The sequence below is a fragment of the Delphinus delphis genome, chromosome 16 (genome assembly GCF_949987515.2).
Source record: "Delphinus delphis chromosome 16, mDelDel1.2, whole genome shotgun sequence".
Lineage (NCBI taxonomy): Eukaryota > Metazoa > Chordata > Mammalia > Artiodactyla > Delphinidae > Delphinus > Delphinus delphis.
This window is the reverse complement of record NC_082698.1, coordinates 47588869-47608752: the sequence shown is the minus strand read 5'-3', so window position 1 is coordinate 47608752 and position 19884 is coordinate 47588869. Positions and strand designations below refer to the sequence as shown.

General features: G+C 48.3%; 1 protein-coding gene across 1 annotated transcript; it reads right to left on the bottom strand.

The window, feature by feature from the left end:
• Positions 1-13492: 13492 nt before the first annotated feature.
• On the bottom strand, positions 13493-17921 carry GDF2 (growth differentiation factor 2). Its single transcript, XM_060033691.1, has 2 exons — positions 17576-17921; positions 13493-14638 (listed from the first exon to the last, which is right to left on the bottom strand). The coding sequence occupies exons 1-2, from the start codon at positions 17919-17921 to the stop codon at positions 13689-13691; spliced, it is 1296 nt and encodes a 431-aa protein (XP_059889674.1). The 3' UTR covers positions 13493-13688.
• Positions 17922-19884: the final 1963 nt, after the last annotated feature.

Sequence of the window (19884 nt, the reverse complement as noted above, 5' to 3'; positions counted from 1 at the left end):
AAACACGGGAGTTGGGGTGCAGCTTCCAGCTCCGGTAAGCCTTTAATCCTGTCTAATTCAAGCGCATCAGCCCTGGGGACTGGGGCGAAGCGGCGGAAGTGGTTTGACTCAGAAGGTATGTGGGGTCTCATCTTGCTGCGCCACCTCTGGTAGACTAACGTGAATAACTACCGTTTGAGTTCCTGCCACGTGCCACGCACTGTGTTCCATGCCTTACAGGCTGACAGTCTCCACCTTGCAAAGCAGAGTTATTAACCTGCAAGTAAATAGCATTTCCCCACTGCACTGGGCGACACACCCCTCTGGAATTAGGGAGAACTTGGGGGCCTGGTGTTGCCACACTTTACTCTGTGGCCTTAGGGAAGTGTCTTACTTATTGTGTAGATTAAGTGACAAAATATGGGCAAGGCACTTGACAGCATCAGGGAAGAAGGAAGCACTCAATTACTGATAAGTTCTCCGTGTCAGATAGTTGCTCTGTTTTGTAGCTGAAGAAACAGAGTTCAGTAGCTAACGGAAGCCCACCATCCTAGGCGGGGGGATGTGAGGGCAGCCAGAAGAAGCCTGTGGGGTCACCGTCACTTAGACGGCGCCGAGGTTGAGTCTGAGGCTCCATCTACTTCACGGCTTGAAGTTTATTCCCCTGTCTTGCTAATGCATCCAGGGAACCGAAGTGGTTCCCCCCGACAGCTTTCAGATGATAGGAGAGAAATGTCTGAACTGCATTGTGGGGCATGATGAACGGGATTGGTGATTCCAGGGCAGATGAAGTTAGCGCTGAGATCTAACAAGCACCCATTATCCTGGCTAAAGAAGACCCTCGCTGGTTGAGGGCTCGGCCCCTGGCCCGCTGCTTGCAAGGAGAACTGAGTTGGAGGACTTAGGTGTCTGTGGTCCAGACCCCACAGGTTTCCAGATCACCAGTCCCCAGAGAACTGCTGGACGCCTGCTCCTTCACATAGAAGTGACGTGGGTCCAGCTGCTGACTGATTTGGCACAGATTTCCAAGAATACCTACCACGGAGCCTAGACCCTAGAACCCCTGCTTTGTCTCCCCATCCCTCTGGGAGTGGGCATTGCCCTCACTTAACAGATGAGACAGCTATGGCTCAGAGTGTGGTCACATAGCCAGGGACGAGCGCTGGGAGAGCCGCCTGGCTGCACTCTTTTCCCTTCGCCCCGTTACCGCCAGTGCACCCTCCTGGGACCGGGTGGCCACAGGCTGGCGCGCACGTGTGCCTCAGCCGGCAGCCGGAGGAGGTGGTCTTGGGGCCGGGGGACCTTCTCAGCACGCTAGACAGCCACAATCCGCTCTCTGGAAATCATTATCTGAGGATGTTTACCAAGTGGTTGATGAAGGCCAAAGAGGTCAATTAGCTAAAACAAACATATTCTTAGCTCATTAGGATTTGTTTAATGCCCAAGTGACATATGGTCACATCACTCCACCGTTTGCAGCCAATCAAGTGAGACTGATTTATTATAATAATAAGGCCTCCTTAGTCCCCACTGGGAAGGCTGAGCCCTCTGCTCCACCGCCGCTCGGGGAATCACAACTCGGGACATGCCAGTCTCATCCTCTGAGGGCACTTTTCCATCATCGCTTGAGCCCAGGCAAAGCCTCTGGACCAGGAAAGGTGCAGGTGAAGATGAGCAGGAATAAGTATCTCTCTGGGGAAAGTGTTTCCCCTGGACTCATTAAAATGCAGCCTCAGGATGCGATGCCTGGAGCTGGTGTGGGGCTTTGATTTCTGTGGATGGCCCAGAGCCTCAGGGAGGACGTAGAAGCAGGCCTGGGGTCTGTTGCAAGTCCCTGAGGTGCCCAGGTTAGTGCCTGCAAGGGGAGATGATGTGTCCTCCTGTGGGTGTGGCCTGAGGCCAGTGGGAGGAGATTCTGTCCCCAGAGTTCCCCAAGCTCTCCAGGAGGAAGGGGTGTCCTGGCCCCCAGTTGAGGGGGGCATAAGCAGGTGGCAGCTGTCTAAGGTGAGCACGTTCTGGGTAAGTCCCATTGCGGGAGCCAGGAGGAGCCTCCACGTAGCCTCGGCCAGCTGTCGGCCCAGGGGCTACAGAGAGTCCCATTGTGATCTTGGGGGTTGAGTTTGGAGTTGGGATGCAGTCAAAGCCCCTGCCTCCCCCTCACTTGTACAAGCAGCCATGTGGGCAGAGGTGTTAAGAGCACGGGCTCAGAAGCCGTCCCCAAACCCTACTGCTTTCTAAAGTACAGACCCAGATTAAGTGACATGACTGCTCTGGCTTCCTCAAAAGGGAAACAGGATAAGGAGAAGAGCCTCACAGTATTGTTGTGACAGTGTCAGTAGGTATGATGAAGAAGCCGAGGTCACAGTAGCAGCTGACAAGTGGCAGACAGCCTGTGATCAGAGCTCCCCGGTGGGGTTGGGGAGAGATAACCCAAGAGGCAGGGGTTGTCTTAGGGACCCTGGGGGTACCAAGTGCTTCTGAAGACCCAAACCTTCCATGGGCTTCTGTGTATCTGGAGAGTCTGTACACCTGAGAAAGGTCCTGACACAGTGTTCACTCCAGAGCACACTCCAGGGAGATTAAAAGGGGGACAGTGGCACAGATGGTGTGCTACTGGGAGTCAAATGGAGCACACCTGGAGCCTGGGCAATCCCAGAAAAAGCTAATCTCCTGCTACATTACGGATTCCCTTTTTGCGGTGGTCAGAGGCCTTGTCTGTCTGGTTATTTATCCATTCATCTTCCTATCTATCTATCTACATACCTACCTATCTATTGTTTTATGTTAGTTTTCCCCTCAGTGTTCATTATGGTCATTTTCAAGTGGCACAGCAAATATCCATGACCTATTCACCTCGATTCTATCATTGACATTTTATTACCCTTCCTTTCTCTCACCTCTGTCTCTCTGGTCCCCTCTCTAACCCTCAAGCCAACATATTTTGGGGATGTATTTCAAAGCAAGTTGAATCTTGACTTTATTTTAATCCTTTTTCTTTTTACTTTTCTAAAAATAAAAAGAAAACATACTCATATTTGCAAGTTAAATAATTCATAAACGTATGAACAATCTTCTCCCAAAGCCTTTCTCATCCAGCCAATAATAACAGTTTAATGTGTAGCTGTCCTCACTTCACTTTTCTCTGTGTTCATATGTGGAAGCACATATGTAGGAGATCTATCTGTCCATCCATCCATGGATCTGCCCATCTATGATGCTCATCTCTCCGTCCATCTACCTAGTGTCACCTCATAATAGCACACAGGATAATTTGCATTTTGTTTTACTCACTTAAGCATACAGCAGAAACAACCTTCCAAGTTGAAGCATAAAGTTTGTTCTTTTAATGGCTGCATAATTGTCCTTGACAATTTACTGATCTGTTTCCCTAGCAAAAGATATTTTAAGTTGTTTCTGTTTTTGCTTCTATAAACAACACTGTGATAAGTGTTCTCAAATACATGTTCTTACTAGTACTTCTTGCTTCTGTAGAAAAATTTCCAAACCTGGGCTTGCTGAATCAAATGGTTGGACCCTTGTTTATTTATTTTTTCTTTATTATATTTTTAGTAACTTTACAATTATATAATAAATGTCTATTTTTTCTTTTTATATTTTTACAACTTTGTTATGTACGATTGACATACAATAAACTGCCCATCTTTGAAATGTACAATTTGGTGAGTGTTGACATGTGTATACACCCATGAAACTATCACCACAGCAAGGTAATGTATCTTGCCCTCATCCTCAAATTTTCCTCATGCCCCTTTGTTATCCATCCCCTTGCGTCTCCATCTCCAGGCAAACACTGACAAACAGACATGCTGCTGAGTGTACCATTGGGTCACTTATTTTATTGCTGAGTAGTGTTCCATTGTATAGATATACCACAATTTACTATCCACTCACATGTTGATAGAACTACAGTTTGCTTCCAGAGTGTAACTATTACAAATACAGCTGCTGTGAATATTTGAGTATAAGTTTCTGCGTGGATGTATGTTTTTATTTTCACTAGGACAAGAATGCATGTTTAACATTTTAAGAAACAATCTAAATGTTTTCCAAACTTGAAATTTCTACCAGCAACATATGAGACTTTCGATTCCCCCACATTAATGCCAGCAATTTGTATGCATGGTTAGACTTTTAAATTTTGACTATTATAATGGGTATATAGTACCTTCTCATTGTGATTTTAATTGGGACTTCCTTGATGACTAATTGTGTTGAGCATCTGTTTGTATATTTATTGACCATTTGTATATATTCTGTAGTAAAATGTCTGTTTAAACCTTTTTCCCATTTGTAGGGGGTAGGGAGAGGAGGCTGTTTTTGTCTTACTGTTGATCAAGTAAGAATTATTTGTACATTTTAGATATGAGTCGTTTGCCTGATGTATGTATTGCAAATATTTTTTCGCAATCTGTGGCTTGTCTTTTCATGTCCTTAACAGTGTCTTTTGAAGATTAAAAGTTCTTGATGAATTCCAATTTATCATTTTTTTCTTTTATGATTCATACTCTTGGTGCTATATCTAAGAAATCTTTGCCTATTCCAAGGTCACCAAGCTTTTCTTTAATATTTTGTTCTAGAAGTTCCATAGTTTTAGTTTTTACATTTATAATCCATTTTGAGTTAATTTTTGTGTATGTGTATATTTATTTTATTGTACGAGGAAGGGGTCAAGATTTTCTTTTTCCATGTCAATATCCAGTTGCCAACACTAGTTGTTGAAAAAACTTTCCTGTCCCTTTGAATTGCCTTGGCATTAGGTCAAAAAGTGATTAACCACATTAATTGAGTGGGTCTATTTCTCTACTCTCTGTTCTGCTGTATTCTGTCTGTTTTTTCACCAATACCACACTGTTTTGGTTACTATAGTTTATAGTATGTCTTGAAATCATGTAGTGTAATCCCGTGAACTTTGTTATTCTTCATCAAAATTATTTTGGTTATTCTAGTTCCTTTGGATTTATATGGATTTATCTAAAGCCATGTATATTTCAGATACCAATAATTGATTTTAGAATCAGACAATTGATTTGGATTGAATTGAAGCTATAGATCAGTTAGGGGACAATTGACATCTTAACAATACTGAGTCTTCCAATCTTTGAAAATGGTATAACTCCATTTATTTATGTCTTCATTGATTTATCAGTGTTGTATGGTTTCAGTATATAAATTATGTAAATATTTTGTTAGTTTTATTTTTATTGTTTTTGTTCTCAAAAGTATTTTTATTTATTAAAAGACACTGGTATTTAACTACAGAATGGGAGAAAATATTTGAAAATCATTTATCTGATAAGGGTCTAGTATCTAGAACATATAAAGAACACTTACAACTCAACAATAAAAAGACAAATAACCTAACTTTTATTTATTTATTTGTTTTTAATTTTTTTGAACATCTTTATTGGAGTATAATTGCTTTACAATGGTATGTTAGTTTCTGCTTTATAACCAAGTGAATCAGCTATACATATACATATATCCCCATATCTCTTCCCTCTTGTGTCTCCCTCCCTCCCACCCTCCTTATCCCACCCCTCTAGGTGGTCACAAAGCACCGAGCTGATCTCCCTTTGCTATGCGGCTGCTTCCCACTAGATATCTACTCTACATTTGGTAGTGTATATATGTCCATGCCACTCTCTCACTTCGTCCCAGCTTACCGTTCCCCTTCCCCGTGTCCTCAAGTCCATTCTCTAGTAGGTCTGCGTCTTTATTCCCATCCTGCCCCTAGGTTCTTCATGACCATTTTGTTTTTTGTTTTTTTTTAGATTCCATATATATGTGTTAGCATACGGTATTTGTTTTTCTCTTTCTGACTTACTTCACTCTGTATGACAGACTCTAAGTCCATCCATCTCACTACAAATAACTCAATTTCATTTCTTTTTATGGCTGAGTAATATTCCATTGTGTATATGTGCCACATCTTCTTTATCCATTCATCCGATGATGGACACTTAGGTTGCTTCCATGTCCTGGCTATTGTAAACAGAGCTGCAATGAACATTTTGGTACATGACTCTTTTTGAATTATGGTTTTCTCAGGGTATATGCCCAGTAGTGGGATTGCTGGGTCATATGGTAGCTCTATTTTTAGTTTTTTAAGGAACCTCCATACTGTTCTCCATAGTGGCTGTATCAATTTACATTCCTACCAGCAGTGCAAGAGGGTTCCCTTTGCTCCACACCCTCTCTAGCATTTATTATTTGTAGATTTTTTGATGATGGCCATTCTGACTGGTGTGAGATGATATCTCATTGTAGTTTTGATTTGCATTTCTCTGATGATTAATGATGTTGAGCATTCTTTCATGTGTTTGTTGGCAATCTGTATCTCTTCTTTGGAGAAATGTCTATTTAGGTCTTCTGCTCATTTTTGGATTGGGTTTTTTGTTTTTTTGATATTGAGCTGCATGAGCTGCTTATAAATTTTGGAGATCAATCCTTTGTCAGTTGCTTCATTTGCAAATATTTTCTCCCATTCAGTATTTTGTTAGTTTTATACTTCAGTATTTCTCATTATTTTCAGGTGCTATTGCAAATGATATGTTTTTCTTACAATTTTAATTTCTAGTTATTCATTGTATATTAATCTTATATCCTGCAACCTTGTTAAACTCATTTATTCATCCACTATGTTTTTAATAGATTCCTTAGAGTTTTCTAGAGGGGTATTCATATTGTATTTCTTTCTCTCCCATCTACAGACTTCATTTCTTATCCTTGCCTTACTGCACTCCTTAGGACCTCTGGGGTCTTGATCCTGATCCTAGGGGGAAATAATTCAGTCTTTCATCATCAGTGTGATGTTAACTGTATATTTGTTTTTTTTGATAGATGCTCTTTATCAGTTTAAGAAAATTCTCTTATATTCCTGGTATTTAAGAATTAAAAAGAAAATCATGAACAGATGTTAAATATTGTAAATGCATCTTTTGAGATGAACATGTTTTTTCCTCTTTAGTTTGTTAATATGATTGATTACATTGATTGGTTTTCTAATATTTAACCAGTCTTATTTGTGGGATAAATTTCTCTTGGTCATTATGTATTATCCTATTATATGTTGTTGGATTCAATTTTCTGGTGTTTTTTTGAGGATTTTTACATGCTCATGAGGGATATCCATATGTAGTCTTTTCTTTTGGCTTTGCTTTCAAGGTAGTTCTGACCTCATAAAATGAGTTGGAAAGGATTTTTTCTCTTCCTATTCCTTAAGTTTTTCTATTTTATGGGACAGTTCATGTAGAATCGATATTATTTTAATTATTTGAAGAGTTAAGAAGTACTGCTCTAGGCAAGGAAGGGCTGGTTCTGTTTATTCCTTATTCCCACTTCCCAACAAAGCATGTTTACAGTTTTGTGCCACGAAAGGAAAACAATAACTGAAGTCCCAGAATAAAGATCATTCCAGCTGTTAATCACTCACATAAGAAGTGTTCAGAGCCCCCAGATAACATCATTTGTCTGATGTAGAAGAGACCTAGGGTAACTGTGGGTGCAGCTCCCACTGGCACCTCCAGGGGCCGCTGTGTGCCAGACAATGAGCCGGGCGGGGCGGGGCGTGGGTGGTGCTTTGAACTGGGATCAGTTCTGAGGTGTGTCTGGCGCTCTGAGTAGTGACCAAGGTCCTAACGGCAGTGGGAACATCACCCACATGCTTTCTCTGCAGGGGGTAAACCTCTATGAAGCGCGTGGCTGCCTTGACTCTTCCCTGCATCAAACATATTCTGTGCAGTGAGGACAGAAATTCAAGTTTACAGACAATGAAAGTTGTGGCCAGAACCAGCCTAAAGACAAAGCACAGGCGTGCAGGGCCTAAAGAGGTTCTGGGAACGCATGCTTTTTACAAATAAATGAGATTTATTTTTTATTTCATTTTATTTTATTTTATTTTTTTTTGCGGTATGCGGGCCTCTCACTGTTGTGGCCTCTTCCGTTGCGGAGCACAGGCTCCGGACGCACAGGCTCAGCGGCCATGGCTCACGGGCCCAGTCGCTCCGCGGCACGTGGAATCTTCCCGGACCGGGGCACGAACCCGTGTCCCCAGCATAGGCAGGCAGACTCTCAACCACTGCGCCACCAGGGAAGCCCTGAGATTTATTTTAAATTAAATCTGGAGAGAATTTATGCCTAAGCAGTCATTTTTACCAGAGACGTAAAACCATAAGAATAGTAAACAAGGGTCAAGTAGGTTTCCTGCTGCCCCAAGTCTGCAAGGTCTTGTGCAGTAAGTATTTGTTCACGGGTGATGCCTTCATTCATAGGTCTTGTTCACATCCTGCTTCTAAGGTGATTTCTCCTAAACCATCCTTCCTCCTATTTTATGGGTGAGGAAGCTGGGGCTTGGGGAGGTTACAGAACATGCCCAAGATCACAGAGCTGAGGAGCAGTGGATTGGCCGAAGGAAGGGAGGACATTGCCATCCTCCCTTACCTGGGCTTTGGTTCCTCTCTCTGTGTCGAAACCCCAGGCATGGACTTGTGGTGAGAGGCGGGGCTGGGGACATGAGTAGGGCCTAGATCCCCTATGGCTTTAGTAACCCCAGCAATGCCATGTCTCTGTGACTCCAGGGAAGATAGTCTGCTGGATGCTGATGTGAAGCCTGAACCCAGAACATCTCCCCCCATCCCATGGGAATCCACAGAATAAGACAGATAAGATGGGAGTGGTGGGAATGGTGAATGGAACACAACCTTGGAAATCTAAGAGCAGGTCCATCAGGAGGCCTTGGAACAGGTCATGGGGCAGACCCTGGAAGGCCTGGGGCTCTGCTCAGGCCACTGGGCTCAGCTGTCCTCAACCTTTGATGTCCCTTGAGCATCTACCCTCCAGGAGGGCCGTCTCCTGCTCTCTCCTGTTCATTCCTCTCTCTCTCTCTTTCTCTCTCTCTCTCCCCTCTTTCTCTTTCTCTCTCTCCAGGCACTAAGAAAAGTCTCCCTTTTCTTGTGCCAGCTCTTTTCTGGAAGACCAGGGAGCTAGCACCCCTCATACTATAGTTCTTCCAGCTTTCCCTCTCAATGGTGCTCTTTGGCCTGGTGTACCTGTAGTCCTCTCTGTCCAGTTGTGTTGCCTGGGGTGGCCTCACCCTGTGTCTGGGGTCATCAGTACATTGCTGGTGAGCAGGGCCTGTGCTTCAGATTCTGACCTCACTTTTCCCCCATGACTTAGCCGTTCTTCTTGCATTTCTTTCTCCAGGTTTATCAGACACGTCTGTATATGTATGAACCCCAATAATTAAGAGGCATCAAGATTTTCTCCATGAGACCCCTGGGTCCAGGCAAATCAAGGAAGTAGAGAGTTGTCTTTGCAGTTCCCAGATGTCTGGCTACATTTCAGGTTTGGGTGCCCAGCACACGGAGGACCTCTGGTGCATGTGCATGGAGAGGGCACATGTAGGCAGAGGTGACTCTTGCTTCCAACCCAGGTACAGGTAGGAAGGCCGAAGATACTGGGAGAGAATGGGAAAAAATGAAGAGGAGGGAAATAAAAAAAGATAATGAGGAAAGAAATGAAGATTCAGAATGAAAGAGTGTAATAAAAGGTAATAGTGTAGCTCTAACGTTTTTCCAAATATTACTCAGAAAGAGAAACAAGAACCTACGTGAACTTTCCAAAGTACCCGGGAAGCATTTGTATATCATTTTGGGGGTGATAAGCAAGGACCTCAAGACTCAGTGACCATTGATGTGACCATGAACCAGTGAGTGACCTGGTCAGGACCTGAGCCCAGGCCAGGCAACCCCACACCCGGTGCTCTTCCAGCCACTCTGCTGTTCCCAACTGTCCTCTGTTATTGGCCCCTGAGCTGTCCCTGACTATGGACACCATATAACCTGTCATCCAAACAGAGGCCCTAATTTCAATTATACATGGACAACACATGTTAACCAGGACCAACCCAGGCAAATCAGGGCGATGGCCACTGAGCCAGAGGAAGAAGTCGGCCCAGCACTGCCCAGTAGGAACATGGTCCAGGCAAAGGAAGGACAGTTGGGCGCTGATGTGGATGACCTGGAAAGCACTGGAGGTGCGGCCCCAAATGGCCTCCCGAATGCAACTGTGATACTGGGGTCCTGAGAGGGCCACGAAGCTCACATGTTCACTGTCCAGCTCCTTAGCCCCCATCAAGACAGCTCAGGTGTCAGGCTTTCTGGGAGAAAGGGACCCCTCATCCAGAACAGAAGCTCACGGGAGAGAGCCGCAGAGGAGCAGCTGTTTGCTGCAGGCCCAGGGACATCTTTCTGAGGACCGGAGTCGTCTGCTGATGAAAAGGGTTCCCTCGGGGAGGGGTGCTCGTCCTAGTGAGAGGTGTCAGGGAAGTTGAGACAACGGTGTGAGATTTCTACCTGAGTTAGATGATCTGATTTGAACAGGAAAGAAGTTCCAAAAGGTTTCTTCAGTCTGGTCTCACAGAAGCCATCTGTGTGCCACCAGTGCTGCCTGTCCAGTGTATAGTCTCTGGCTTCCTCTTTAAGGCGCATCTGGGAAAAGTGGGACCCCCTTTGTATCAGGCTGCTCCCATGGGAGCTGACATATAGATGGAATGCACCAGCCTTTGAGAGCCAAACAGTGTTGCTGCCTTTGATCACAGACCAGAGGAGCCCCTGGGCCCCCTCGGCGTGGGCCAGGGAGGAGGAGCCGGGCTGGTCCTTTCACTCAGACCCCGGGGAAGCTCTCAGCAGCCAGGCTCCAACACCCTGTTCTACAGGATCTTGTCAGTGTCTGGGCCTGAAGCAGCCTCCAGAGTGTCCCTGGGACTCGGGAAACCAAGATGCCACCCCCACACAAGCATCTAGAACCAGCTGCATCGTTTGCGGGGCCAGGCACAGAACGAAAATGTGGATCCCTTGTTTAAAATTTGTTATGAATTTCGAGATGGCAAGAGCAGAGCATGACACCAAGCGGCCCTGTGGGACTGCCACTTCATATCCGTGATCATCACCCTGAGAGGGTAAAAATGAGAATGCTTCAGGACACACTACAAATGCAGCACTGACTGTGGCAGTCATTAGTCATTAGGGCTGATTGGCCGCGTAACAGAGTGTCCAGAGGATGGGACTGTTGGATTTCATTCTCTGGCTGGGGCTGGACAAGCTTTGGAGGGTCTGGTGGAAAGAACACAGTGAAATGGAAGGCAGAGGGCATTTCTCAGGATCTCCTTGCAAGTTCTGTCCCAGCACATCCATCCTAATCACTTTGTCCTGAGCCACAACCCACATCAGCCCTCCAGGGAGTGACTGAGGCCAGAGGCCCTTGGGCCTTGTCCCCAGAGGACTCGGTGCCCCAGAGGGCTCAAGATAAGAGGTCAGTAGGACCCCACACCAGGCCAATGGCAACCAGGAGACAAAAGCACTGTAATGTCCCTTAGAGCCAAGAAGTTCAGAATTGGAGCATCAAGAGTGGGGCCAAGGGGTGTGTGTGGGCAGCACTAGAGCTGGGCCTTCATGGAAGGTGGACTTGGGCTGCAGAGCTGGGGGCGGGGCAGCCACGGCAGTCACCTGAGGGCTGAGAACAGTGGGTGGCCTTGAGTATATCTGGCTGGAGCTGGGCATCTGAGCAGGGATGTAGAGGGAGCAGAGGCTGGAAGGGTTGTGCAGGCCCCAGGACACCGGGCAGACAGGATTTATGGCCGGATGTGTCTCTCTGACAGAGCCCAGCCTCCGGCCCCTGACGTGTGGGGAGGTCAAGGAAGGCATGGGGCTGACTGTCATTGTCCACTTGCAAGTATCCACTTCACACCTGCTCACACCCAGGCCCGCATACCCACACACGGGCTCTTACACAGACGCGCCCATTCCCCCCAACCTGCAGAGACACCGCCCACAGGTGTCTACTCCTCTCCGTGGCTCTCCTTTCCACTTCCCCCCAGGGAAAGAAGGGCCTGAAGGGGGGCGGTGGGCGGGGTGTGGGGCTAGGGGACCATCAGGCCCAGGCCTCATACTCCAGAAAGGCCACAGATTAGACTCTGAGTTTATTTCCAAGTGAAACTTTGATGCAGACACGGAAATACACCACCGGGACTAAAAGACATCTGTCATCCCTCCTTACAATTGAGCAACATTGTCGTACCAGGAACTAGCATTTTCTGTAACTCCAGTAATTAAACAATAATGTTTTTATTGCATTTTTGTGTTAAAGCTGTTCTTTGGTTCCATGTAAACATTTAACACAAACCATTAAAAAAAAAATATTCTGGGAACTTCAACCAGTGGGAATGGCCCAGGTCTCTCCAGGCCTCCTATAGGCTCTGCTCTGGTCAGCGGTCAGAACTTCCTAGTCCACCCCATTCCATGTGTGACCTCAAGAGTCAGAGGTCCTCTTTTGCGGTCAGTGGGGAAGGAGCCTGGTCCCAAGGCCCAAGCCCAGGACCAGGGCTGGACACACATTGCTCAGGAAAGCCAGCGAGTACAGCCATAGCCAATGCGGCCAATAAGGACCTGAGTTCGCCAGTGGCCAGGAGCCCTCACCCAGGAGGACTGGACGTCTTCACCTGAGTACATGGAGTAAGAATAGGGATGTTGCAAATACCGAAGCAAGAGCGCATTTATTCCAACAAATTCAAATCCAGGTCTTGTCATCCACCGAGTCCTTGTGGGAGGGGAGCCCATGGCGTGTGATGCTGGTGAACTGGTGATGCTAAGTAACTGCAGAGACACAGGCCATGGGCTGCCCCATCCCTCAGGGTTAACTGTGCACCCCCTTCCAAACCATCTTGCGGTTTGAGTCCATGGCGGCGAGTGACCCTGTATGAGCCAGCAGGTCAAAGTACCTCCAGCCAACAGCGTTCACTGCAACCTGAGGGCTTCCGTCCTGCCTCTCTCCATCCCGCAGTTGCTTTAGGGGATAGTTTTCAGTGACTTAGGGGTCATCTTAAAAAGCACTTGGACACTGAATCAGCACAGGCGTGGAGCAGTCGAAACATGCCCTGGATGTGACAAGCAGCCCAGTCATCCTGCTGGGTACTGGCCGGCCTCAGTTCCATTTGCCCCGCACTCCCCAGCCACCAAAGTCTAATTGTCCTCAGCTAGCAGGCGACCTGCTAAACCTCGGTGGGATACTTGGGGAGGTCCCGGGCTTCGGTGATCAACAGACCTATGGAGACCCGTGGGTTGGAATCATGCCATTGACTGTTGCTACTTGAACTGCCCGAGTTTTGGCTTCCGAGTGTGTGAATTGGGAGTCACGACGCCCATCTCACAGGTTGTGGGAATAACGTGGAGTGGGTGTGGTGCACACAGCCCATTCCTTTCCCCTTCACTCCCTGAGGTTATTGGAATAAACCCCATGCCTCTCACGTCCTTTAATTTCCATTAATCTCTGTGCATCTCCCGTCTATACTCCTTGGCCTCGTTTTCGCTCAGTTTTCTGCTGACTCTGGATAATTTTTCTCTTGTCCCCTTTTCTTCATCTCCCCTTCCACCCCAGCAACACTTCCAGGCTTTCCTCTTCTCCCCAAACCCCCATTGCCCGTCGGCATCCCCTCCCCTGCAGTTCAACCCAGTGGTGTGTGCTTGGGTTGGGCCGTGAGAGGGAGAGCAGGTCTTTACCACAAGGACCTGGTGGCTCCCCTTCCTTCTCCAGGTTGCCACCCAGGTGGACTTAGTCTCTGTCATGCCCAGCAGGACACAGGACCTCTCACTAGGAGCCCCCTCCACCCTGCCTCCCCCACCCACGGGCCAGCACTACCTGCACCCACACTCGGCCACGCTCATCCCTTCATAGTGGTACTTGAGGGTGGGGACCCCCATGTCATCCTTGTAGAGGATGGAGATGGGGCTCAGTTTGGTGGGCACACAGCAGGCCTTGCCCACCTTCATGGGGAACTTGAGATGCACCAGGGTCTGCACGATGGCGTGTTTCGTCGGGGTCACATCGTCAGCGAGGGGGAAGAAGCAGCCGCCTTTACATTCAAAGGCATCGTACTCCTTGGGCGCGATGATCCAGCTGTCCCAGCCGATGTCCTCGAAGTTCACCCGCAGGGAGGTCTTCTGACAGTGGTTGTTGGCCCCGGCACTTCTCTTCCGCCTGGCCGAAGACGAGCTCACAGCCGTGTGGCTTTGCACATCCTCCTCCTCATCGTCCTTGTTCTCACCTGCCTCCATCAGGCCGTTCTTGAACAGCTTCTTGAGCACACTCTCCTGCTCGTGGCCGATCATCTCCCTGAGCTCCAGTCTGGTCTCCTTGGTGCCATTGCTGCGGTCATTGGAGAAGACGACAAAGAACGGCAGGTTTTTGGAGCTGGGGGGGACACTGATATCCAGCTTGTCACAGCCCTTCCTGTGACTCTCCACTGTCACTTCCAGTTTGTTTTTGCTCTTAGTGGGGTCTGCTCGGACCCACCTCTTCACAGCACTGGACACCTCAAAGTTCTCCCAGCCCTCGTCCCGGATATCCTGGGACACCAGGAAGGTCTTGGTTCCCCCAGAAGCATCCCAGGCATTGGCTCCATCCAGAACATCATAAATGACCATGTTTCCTTTCAGCTCGTGAGAGGAGTCCACGTGACTTTGACAGGAGAGGTAGAGTCGGAGCTCGGCCCTGGTGATCTGCTCATGCCTGGGAATGGAGATGTTGAAGAGCAAGATGTGTTTCTGGAAAGGGAAGTCTTCTGTGGCGGCTATAGAGATGGCATCTGAAATGCAAATACACGGTGACAGTCATCTGCTGGGAGAGTCTGTTTTCATGACACCAAAGCTGAGACTCATGGTTTAGATGAAAGGGCATCTGGCATGACATTGTCTATCTCTATCAAGTCTGTTTGTTTTCACTTAAGCCCTTAATGTAGAAGGGTATTTTATTTTATTTAAAAGCTTTTTTTATTTTTATTTTTTGCAGTACACGGGCCTCTCACTGTTGTGGCTTCTCCCGTTGCGGAGCACAGGCTCCGGACGCACAGGCCCAGCGGCCACGGCTCACGGGCGCAGCCGCTCCACGGCATGTGGAATCTTCCCGGACTGGGGCACGAACCCGTGTCCCCTGCATCGGCAGGCGGACTCTTAACCACTGCGCCACCAGGGAAGCCCTAGAAGGATATTTTAAAACGTACGTTTGGCATCTTCCAAAGAAAAACAGAGGCAGGAGATGCATCGCATTGAAATTGACAGCTCCAGCTGTTTATTGAGCATTTACTACGTGCCCAGCTTTGCACCAGGAGCTTTGCATATTATATTTCACTTTTCTCTTCACACTGACCCCCAGAAGATCTAATTATTTTTCCACTCTTACAGACGTGGAGACTGGGACTTAGGGTGTTTAACTGCCAAAGTGCATACATCCTATGTATGCATCCAAAGTGCATATATAACGATCCTCACTTTATAAAAAAAAAGAAAGAATCAAATAAACAAAACAGAAAAGCACACTGTCAGCCTCAGAGTGCAGATCCTGAGCGTATGATTTTAAAGGAGAGATCATGGGAGGGGATGGTAAAATTCCAACATTATGGCAATGCTAAAAATCTCAGCATCTAAATGGTGTAAAAAACCATTCAGAATTGTAACTTCTGAGCAAAATGAAAGTGGATGATTTTTTTTTAATGTTTGAGGGAAAAATATATTAACCTCAACGGCTTGGTCATGTTAGGCATACACAGGCCTTGCCTTTTAGCCGCACAACTGTTTCACTTTCCTACTCCCCTTGCTGACACCCGGCCATTAGCACATCTCTATTATACCATGGCCTGGTCGCAAAGAGGGAAGAGAAGTTGTGTTTTTTGAGCACCTACTATGTGCCAACATGAGGGGATACTGTGTGCTGTCGTGAAACCCGGCAGTATCTGACAGACTGAAGTGCCAATCCTGACTCTCTCCCTTCTAGGCTTGTGACCTTGGAGAAGTCCTGAGTCTCTCTGGGCCTCAGTTTCCTCATCTGTAGAATGGGACTCATCCTACCAACCTCCCAGTGTTGGTGTGAGCCTTCAACAAGAAGGCACATGGAACTTACCCAACACTGTCCCTGGTTCACAGCAGATGCTCAATCAGTATTTCTGTGTCCTCCTAAGACCGTCTTCCCTACTTGGGCACAGCTCCCCCACCCCCCAAGCACGTGGCCTTTCACACAGCTCTCTGTGTCCCCTCGCCCAGCATGGATGTGTCAGTCCAGCTCCTGCAGCATGTGGTGAGCCACCGTGGCATATGTGAGTCATGAGTGGGGTCCATGAGCAGTGCATTAACCACCTGCTGTGCTCTTACTGTGGCACACCTAGAAGATGCCCCTGGGACTGCATCAGACACGTAGAGAACAAGTACCCTCCCCCTCTGAGCCGTACTCAGGCCATCTGTGAAGGGAAGCATAATTGGCCTTCACAGAAGTACTGGCCACAGGCAGGGCTGGGATCAGATCAGAGCACTTGTTTCCAGGACATGGACAATGATGGGGGGAGTGGGGAGGGGTCACTGAGATGGCTGTGAATGCTGGACTCCCAGACTACAGGATTTGGTGATTAGGTCCAGCCAAAGAAGCCGGCCTTTCCCTAAAGCAGAGGTTACAGACACGCCCCATGGGCATAGTGAGACACTGGCAGTATCTGTATGACCTGCAGACCACATTAAAAAACAAAAAATTAAGCCCTGCAGACTTCATTTCAAAAAAATTAAGTCAGTGTTTTAGAAACCAGACAAGTTCACATAAAATCCAGAATTTTCTTCTTCTTTTGAGCCATCAGAAAATACAGCCTTGCCGGGCATGCAGCATGATCACAGCATCCTTTAGCTAGGGCGTATACCTGTTAAGAGTCTGCAGGTCTCAAGCCCAGGAGGGATGAAGCCCTGAGTGCCTGGCTGGTTAGAGAGAGGCTGCAGCTGTAGGGAAAGTGAGCTGTGCAGACAGGTGGGCCTGGGTCAGAATCCAGCTGCATAACTAATATGTGAACTGGGCAAGTTCCCTCAGAGTCTGCAAGCCTTGGCTTCCCTGCTCACAAGATCATGTCACCTACATTGTGTGAATTAGTGGACATAAGCCCTAAGCTGACGTTCGTTATCTTCTAGTCCTCCTAAATCAGTGAAATTAATTTATATTTAGAAAATAATTAAGTTGTCCTCGGACAACTTCTTGTTGTTAATGCTTCTCTCTCGGAGGAATTTATCTGAATTTTAAACACCTTCTGATGAGAGAGAAATAGACATTCCTTCGGTGTTTAAAAATATACCAGTTAGTTGGAGGCTAAATAAGTTGTCTGTGTCTAAGTAGGAAGGGGACAGTATGGGAAGGGGGAGGTAGGGAAGGGATGGACGGAAGGGAACTGGCATTCCTTCAGCACCTACTGTGTTAAATGTGGCTCTGGGCTCAGGGAGGGAGAATCTTCTAGAGCAGAGCTGTCCAGTAGAACTTTCTGCAATGATGGAACTGTTCTATAATCTCACTGTCCTATAGGGTAGCCATAGTCATGCATGATCGCTGAGCACTTGCAGCCAAGCTAGTGAGACTAAATTATTAATTTTATTTCATTTAAATTAATTTAAATTGAAACGTAAAGTCCCATGTGTCCAGTGGCCGCCATGCTGGGCAGCGCGGCCTTGGACCACTGAGTCCCCCACCCCGACCCGGGGCGCCCCGGTGGAGCCGACTCTACCTTCCATGCTGAAGCTGCGCACGATATTGGATGCGGGGGTGGATGTCTTGTCGGTGGTGTATCTGTTGTACAGGTCGATCATGTACTGCGGCGGCTCGGCTCGGGTTTTATCCTGGGAAGGGACCCCGCTCAGGTTGAGGCTGCGCAGGAAATCCACCTTCATGTTCTCCAGGAACATCCTCAGGTCGAAGGTGCCCCGCTCCCGCTCACCCCCGGGCCCGCCTAGCAGGCGGTGGGCATCTGCCCCAGCCGACCCCCGCCCCCGGATCTCCAGTGGCTTCCCCTGCGCGGAGCAGGCCAGCAGGGAGAGCACAGGCAGGGCCACCCAGAGCGCCCCGCGGCACATCTTGGGATGCTCTAGCCCTGCTCCGGAGACTGCGGCAGCCGCGGTGTGTTAGCGGGTGCGGGGAGGAGCCGGGAAGGAGCCGGCCCGCATTGTCCTGCCCACCGCTCTGCACCGCGCACCCGGGCCAGTTCACAGGCTCTCACCCGCCTGCCGTCCCCGAAGTGCCCTCCGCTTGTTCTTATCTGGCCCTTGATGCTGTACTCAGGCCTCTTATCTAAGGGAGCTCTCTGTTAATGAAGGCTCTATAAACATCTGACAAACACACAGGGCTTGTGGGAAGGACACGGCCTGCTGCAAAAATCTGAATTTCTCCGTGGGGTTATCGCCCCCTAATTAGGATCCTTTCTCATTTCCTTGCCAGCTCTGTTCAGAAGAATCTCGAGACAGGGTGACATGTGCTCCATCTCCTGGGCCACAGAAACAAAGAATCCAGGAAACAAACAAGACCAAAGAGTCCTCCAAATATAGAAACAACAGCACAAAACTCCCAGAAGCCCCCTGGCTAACCACTGGAGCCAGGGTGGATGGTAGAGTGGAGGTTGTATCGGAGTTAGTAAGAAGCCTGGCTCCTGTGGAACTGGGATGTGCATTTGTGGCTCAAGCGCTCGATGCCTTGGTTTCTCATCTGTCAAGCGAGTTCCCGAGCCTTAGAGATCATGGGTGAAGGTGGCACGTATAATTTAGTGAGGTGGTGGGGACTTTGGAGTCAGACCAGATGTGGGTTCAAATCCCATCTCCCTCACTTACACCTCACAAGCATGACCTGGAGCAAGTCGCTTCACCTCTCTGAGCCTTGGGTTCAGAAGAGACTTGCAAGGATTCAGGTGATTATGTGCTAACCATCATGGTGGTTGCCTTAAGCCCCAGTCAGTTGGGTGGCTGCATTCCGGCTGCAACTTCTCCACCCCAGGGTCTGACTGACCTGGGAGCTGGGGAGGAAGCCCTGTGCCGGGCTGCTCTATGAAAACACCACTTACACACAGAATCCTGCTGGCCCTGGGACCCCAGAAGAGCCCTGTCACTGGTCTGGGTGGTGCGCTCTTGGCTCACGTCAGCTGAGTGGCTGCTTGGACCACACTTGTCAGTCAGGAGAACCATATGACCTGGGAGACAAAGGAGGAGGGAAGCTCTGAGGCCAGTACATGCCCAGGAGATGTTCCCCCCTGAGGAAGCTGACAAGCCGTGGCCCAGTCGGGCCCTGCAAGACCCCAGAGTCTGTGTTGTTTTAAGGGCAGTGGGCACACACTTAGATCTGTCCATTTCCATCATGTGTGGGTTTGACCACAGCAAAGAATGAGCATAAACATATTCTGGGAGTCTACTCTGAGGAGGATTTGAATGTGAAGTTTTTTCAAGCTGGCAGGGTCCTGGGGAGAGGGTTCAGGTTCAGGAAGATGGACAAGGGGCCAGGGCAGTCGGAGTCAGAGATCCCGGGTGTGCACCCAGCTTTTCCCCACCCCTGGTAGGGGGTGGAGTGAAAACAGGAATCCCCAGTGGCCAGGCCTGGATGGAACTTGCTGTCCCCGTACTTTGGGGCCACTGCCAGGGAGGATGGATGGGAAGGGTGCAGCTTCAGAAGTGCTGCTTGCAGAGGGGGCAGGAAGCATGCTGGGCTTTGAGCCAGCTTAGTGCAAGAACTCCCTGAGGCAGGGAAAAATGAACGGGTGCACAGCCCAGGAAGCAGGACTGCAGCTTCGCAGCAGGGAGAGGGCTGGGAGGAGCTGGGGAGCTGGGCAGGCGTCCCCCACAGGGCTCTAGTCCCTGGAGGCAGCCCAGAAGCCTGTCACATTCAAGAGGTGGAGTCAGACTTTCCAATAATATGGATCAGGAGGTCTCATGCAATTACTTCAAAACAATAAAGGAGATGTGGACATATTGATACTCTGAATTTGTGGGGCAGATCATTCCAGAAATACAGAGGCATGTTGTCCTGCACAGTTCTGGGGGCGCCATCCTCATCACA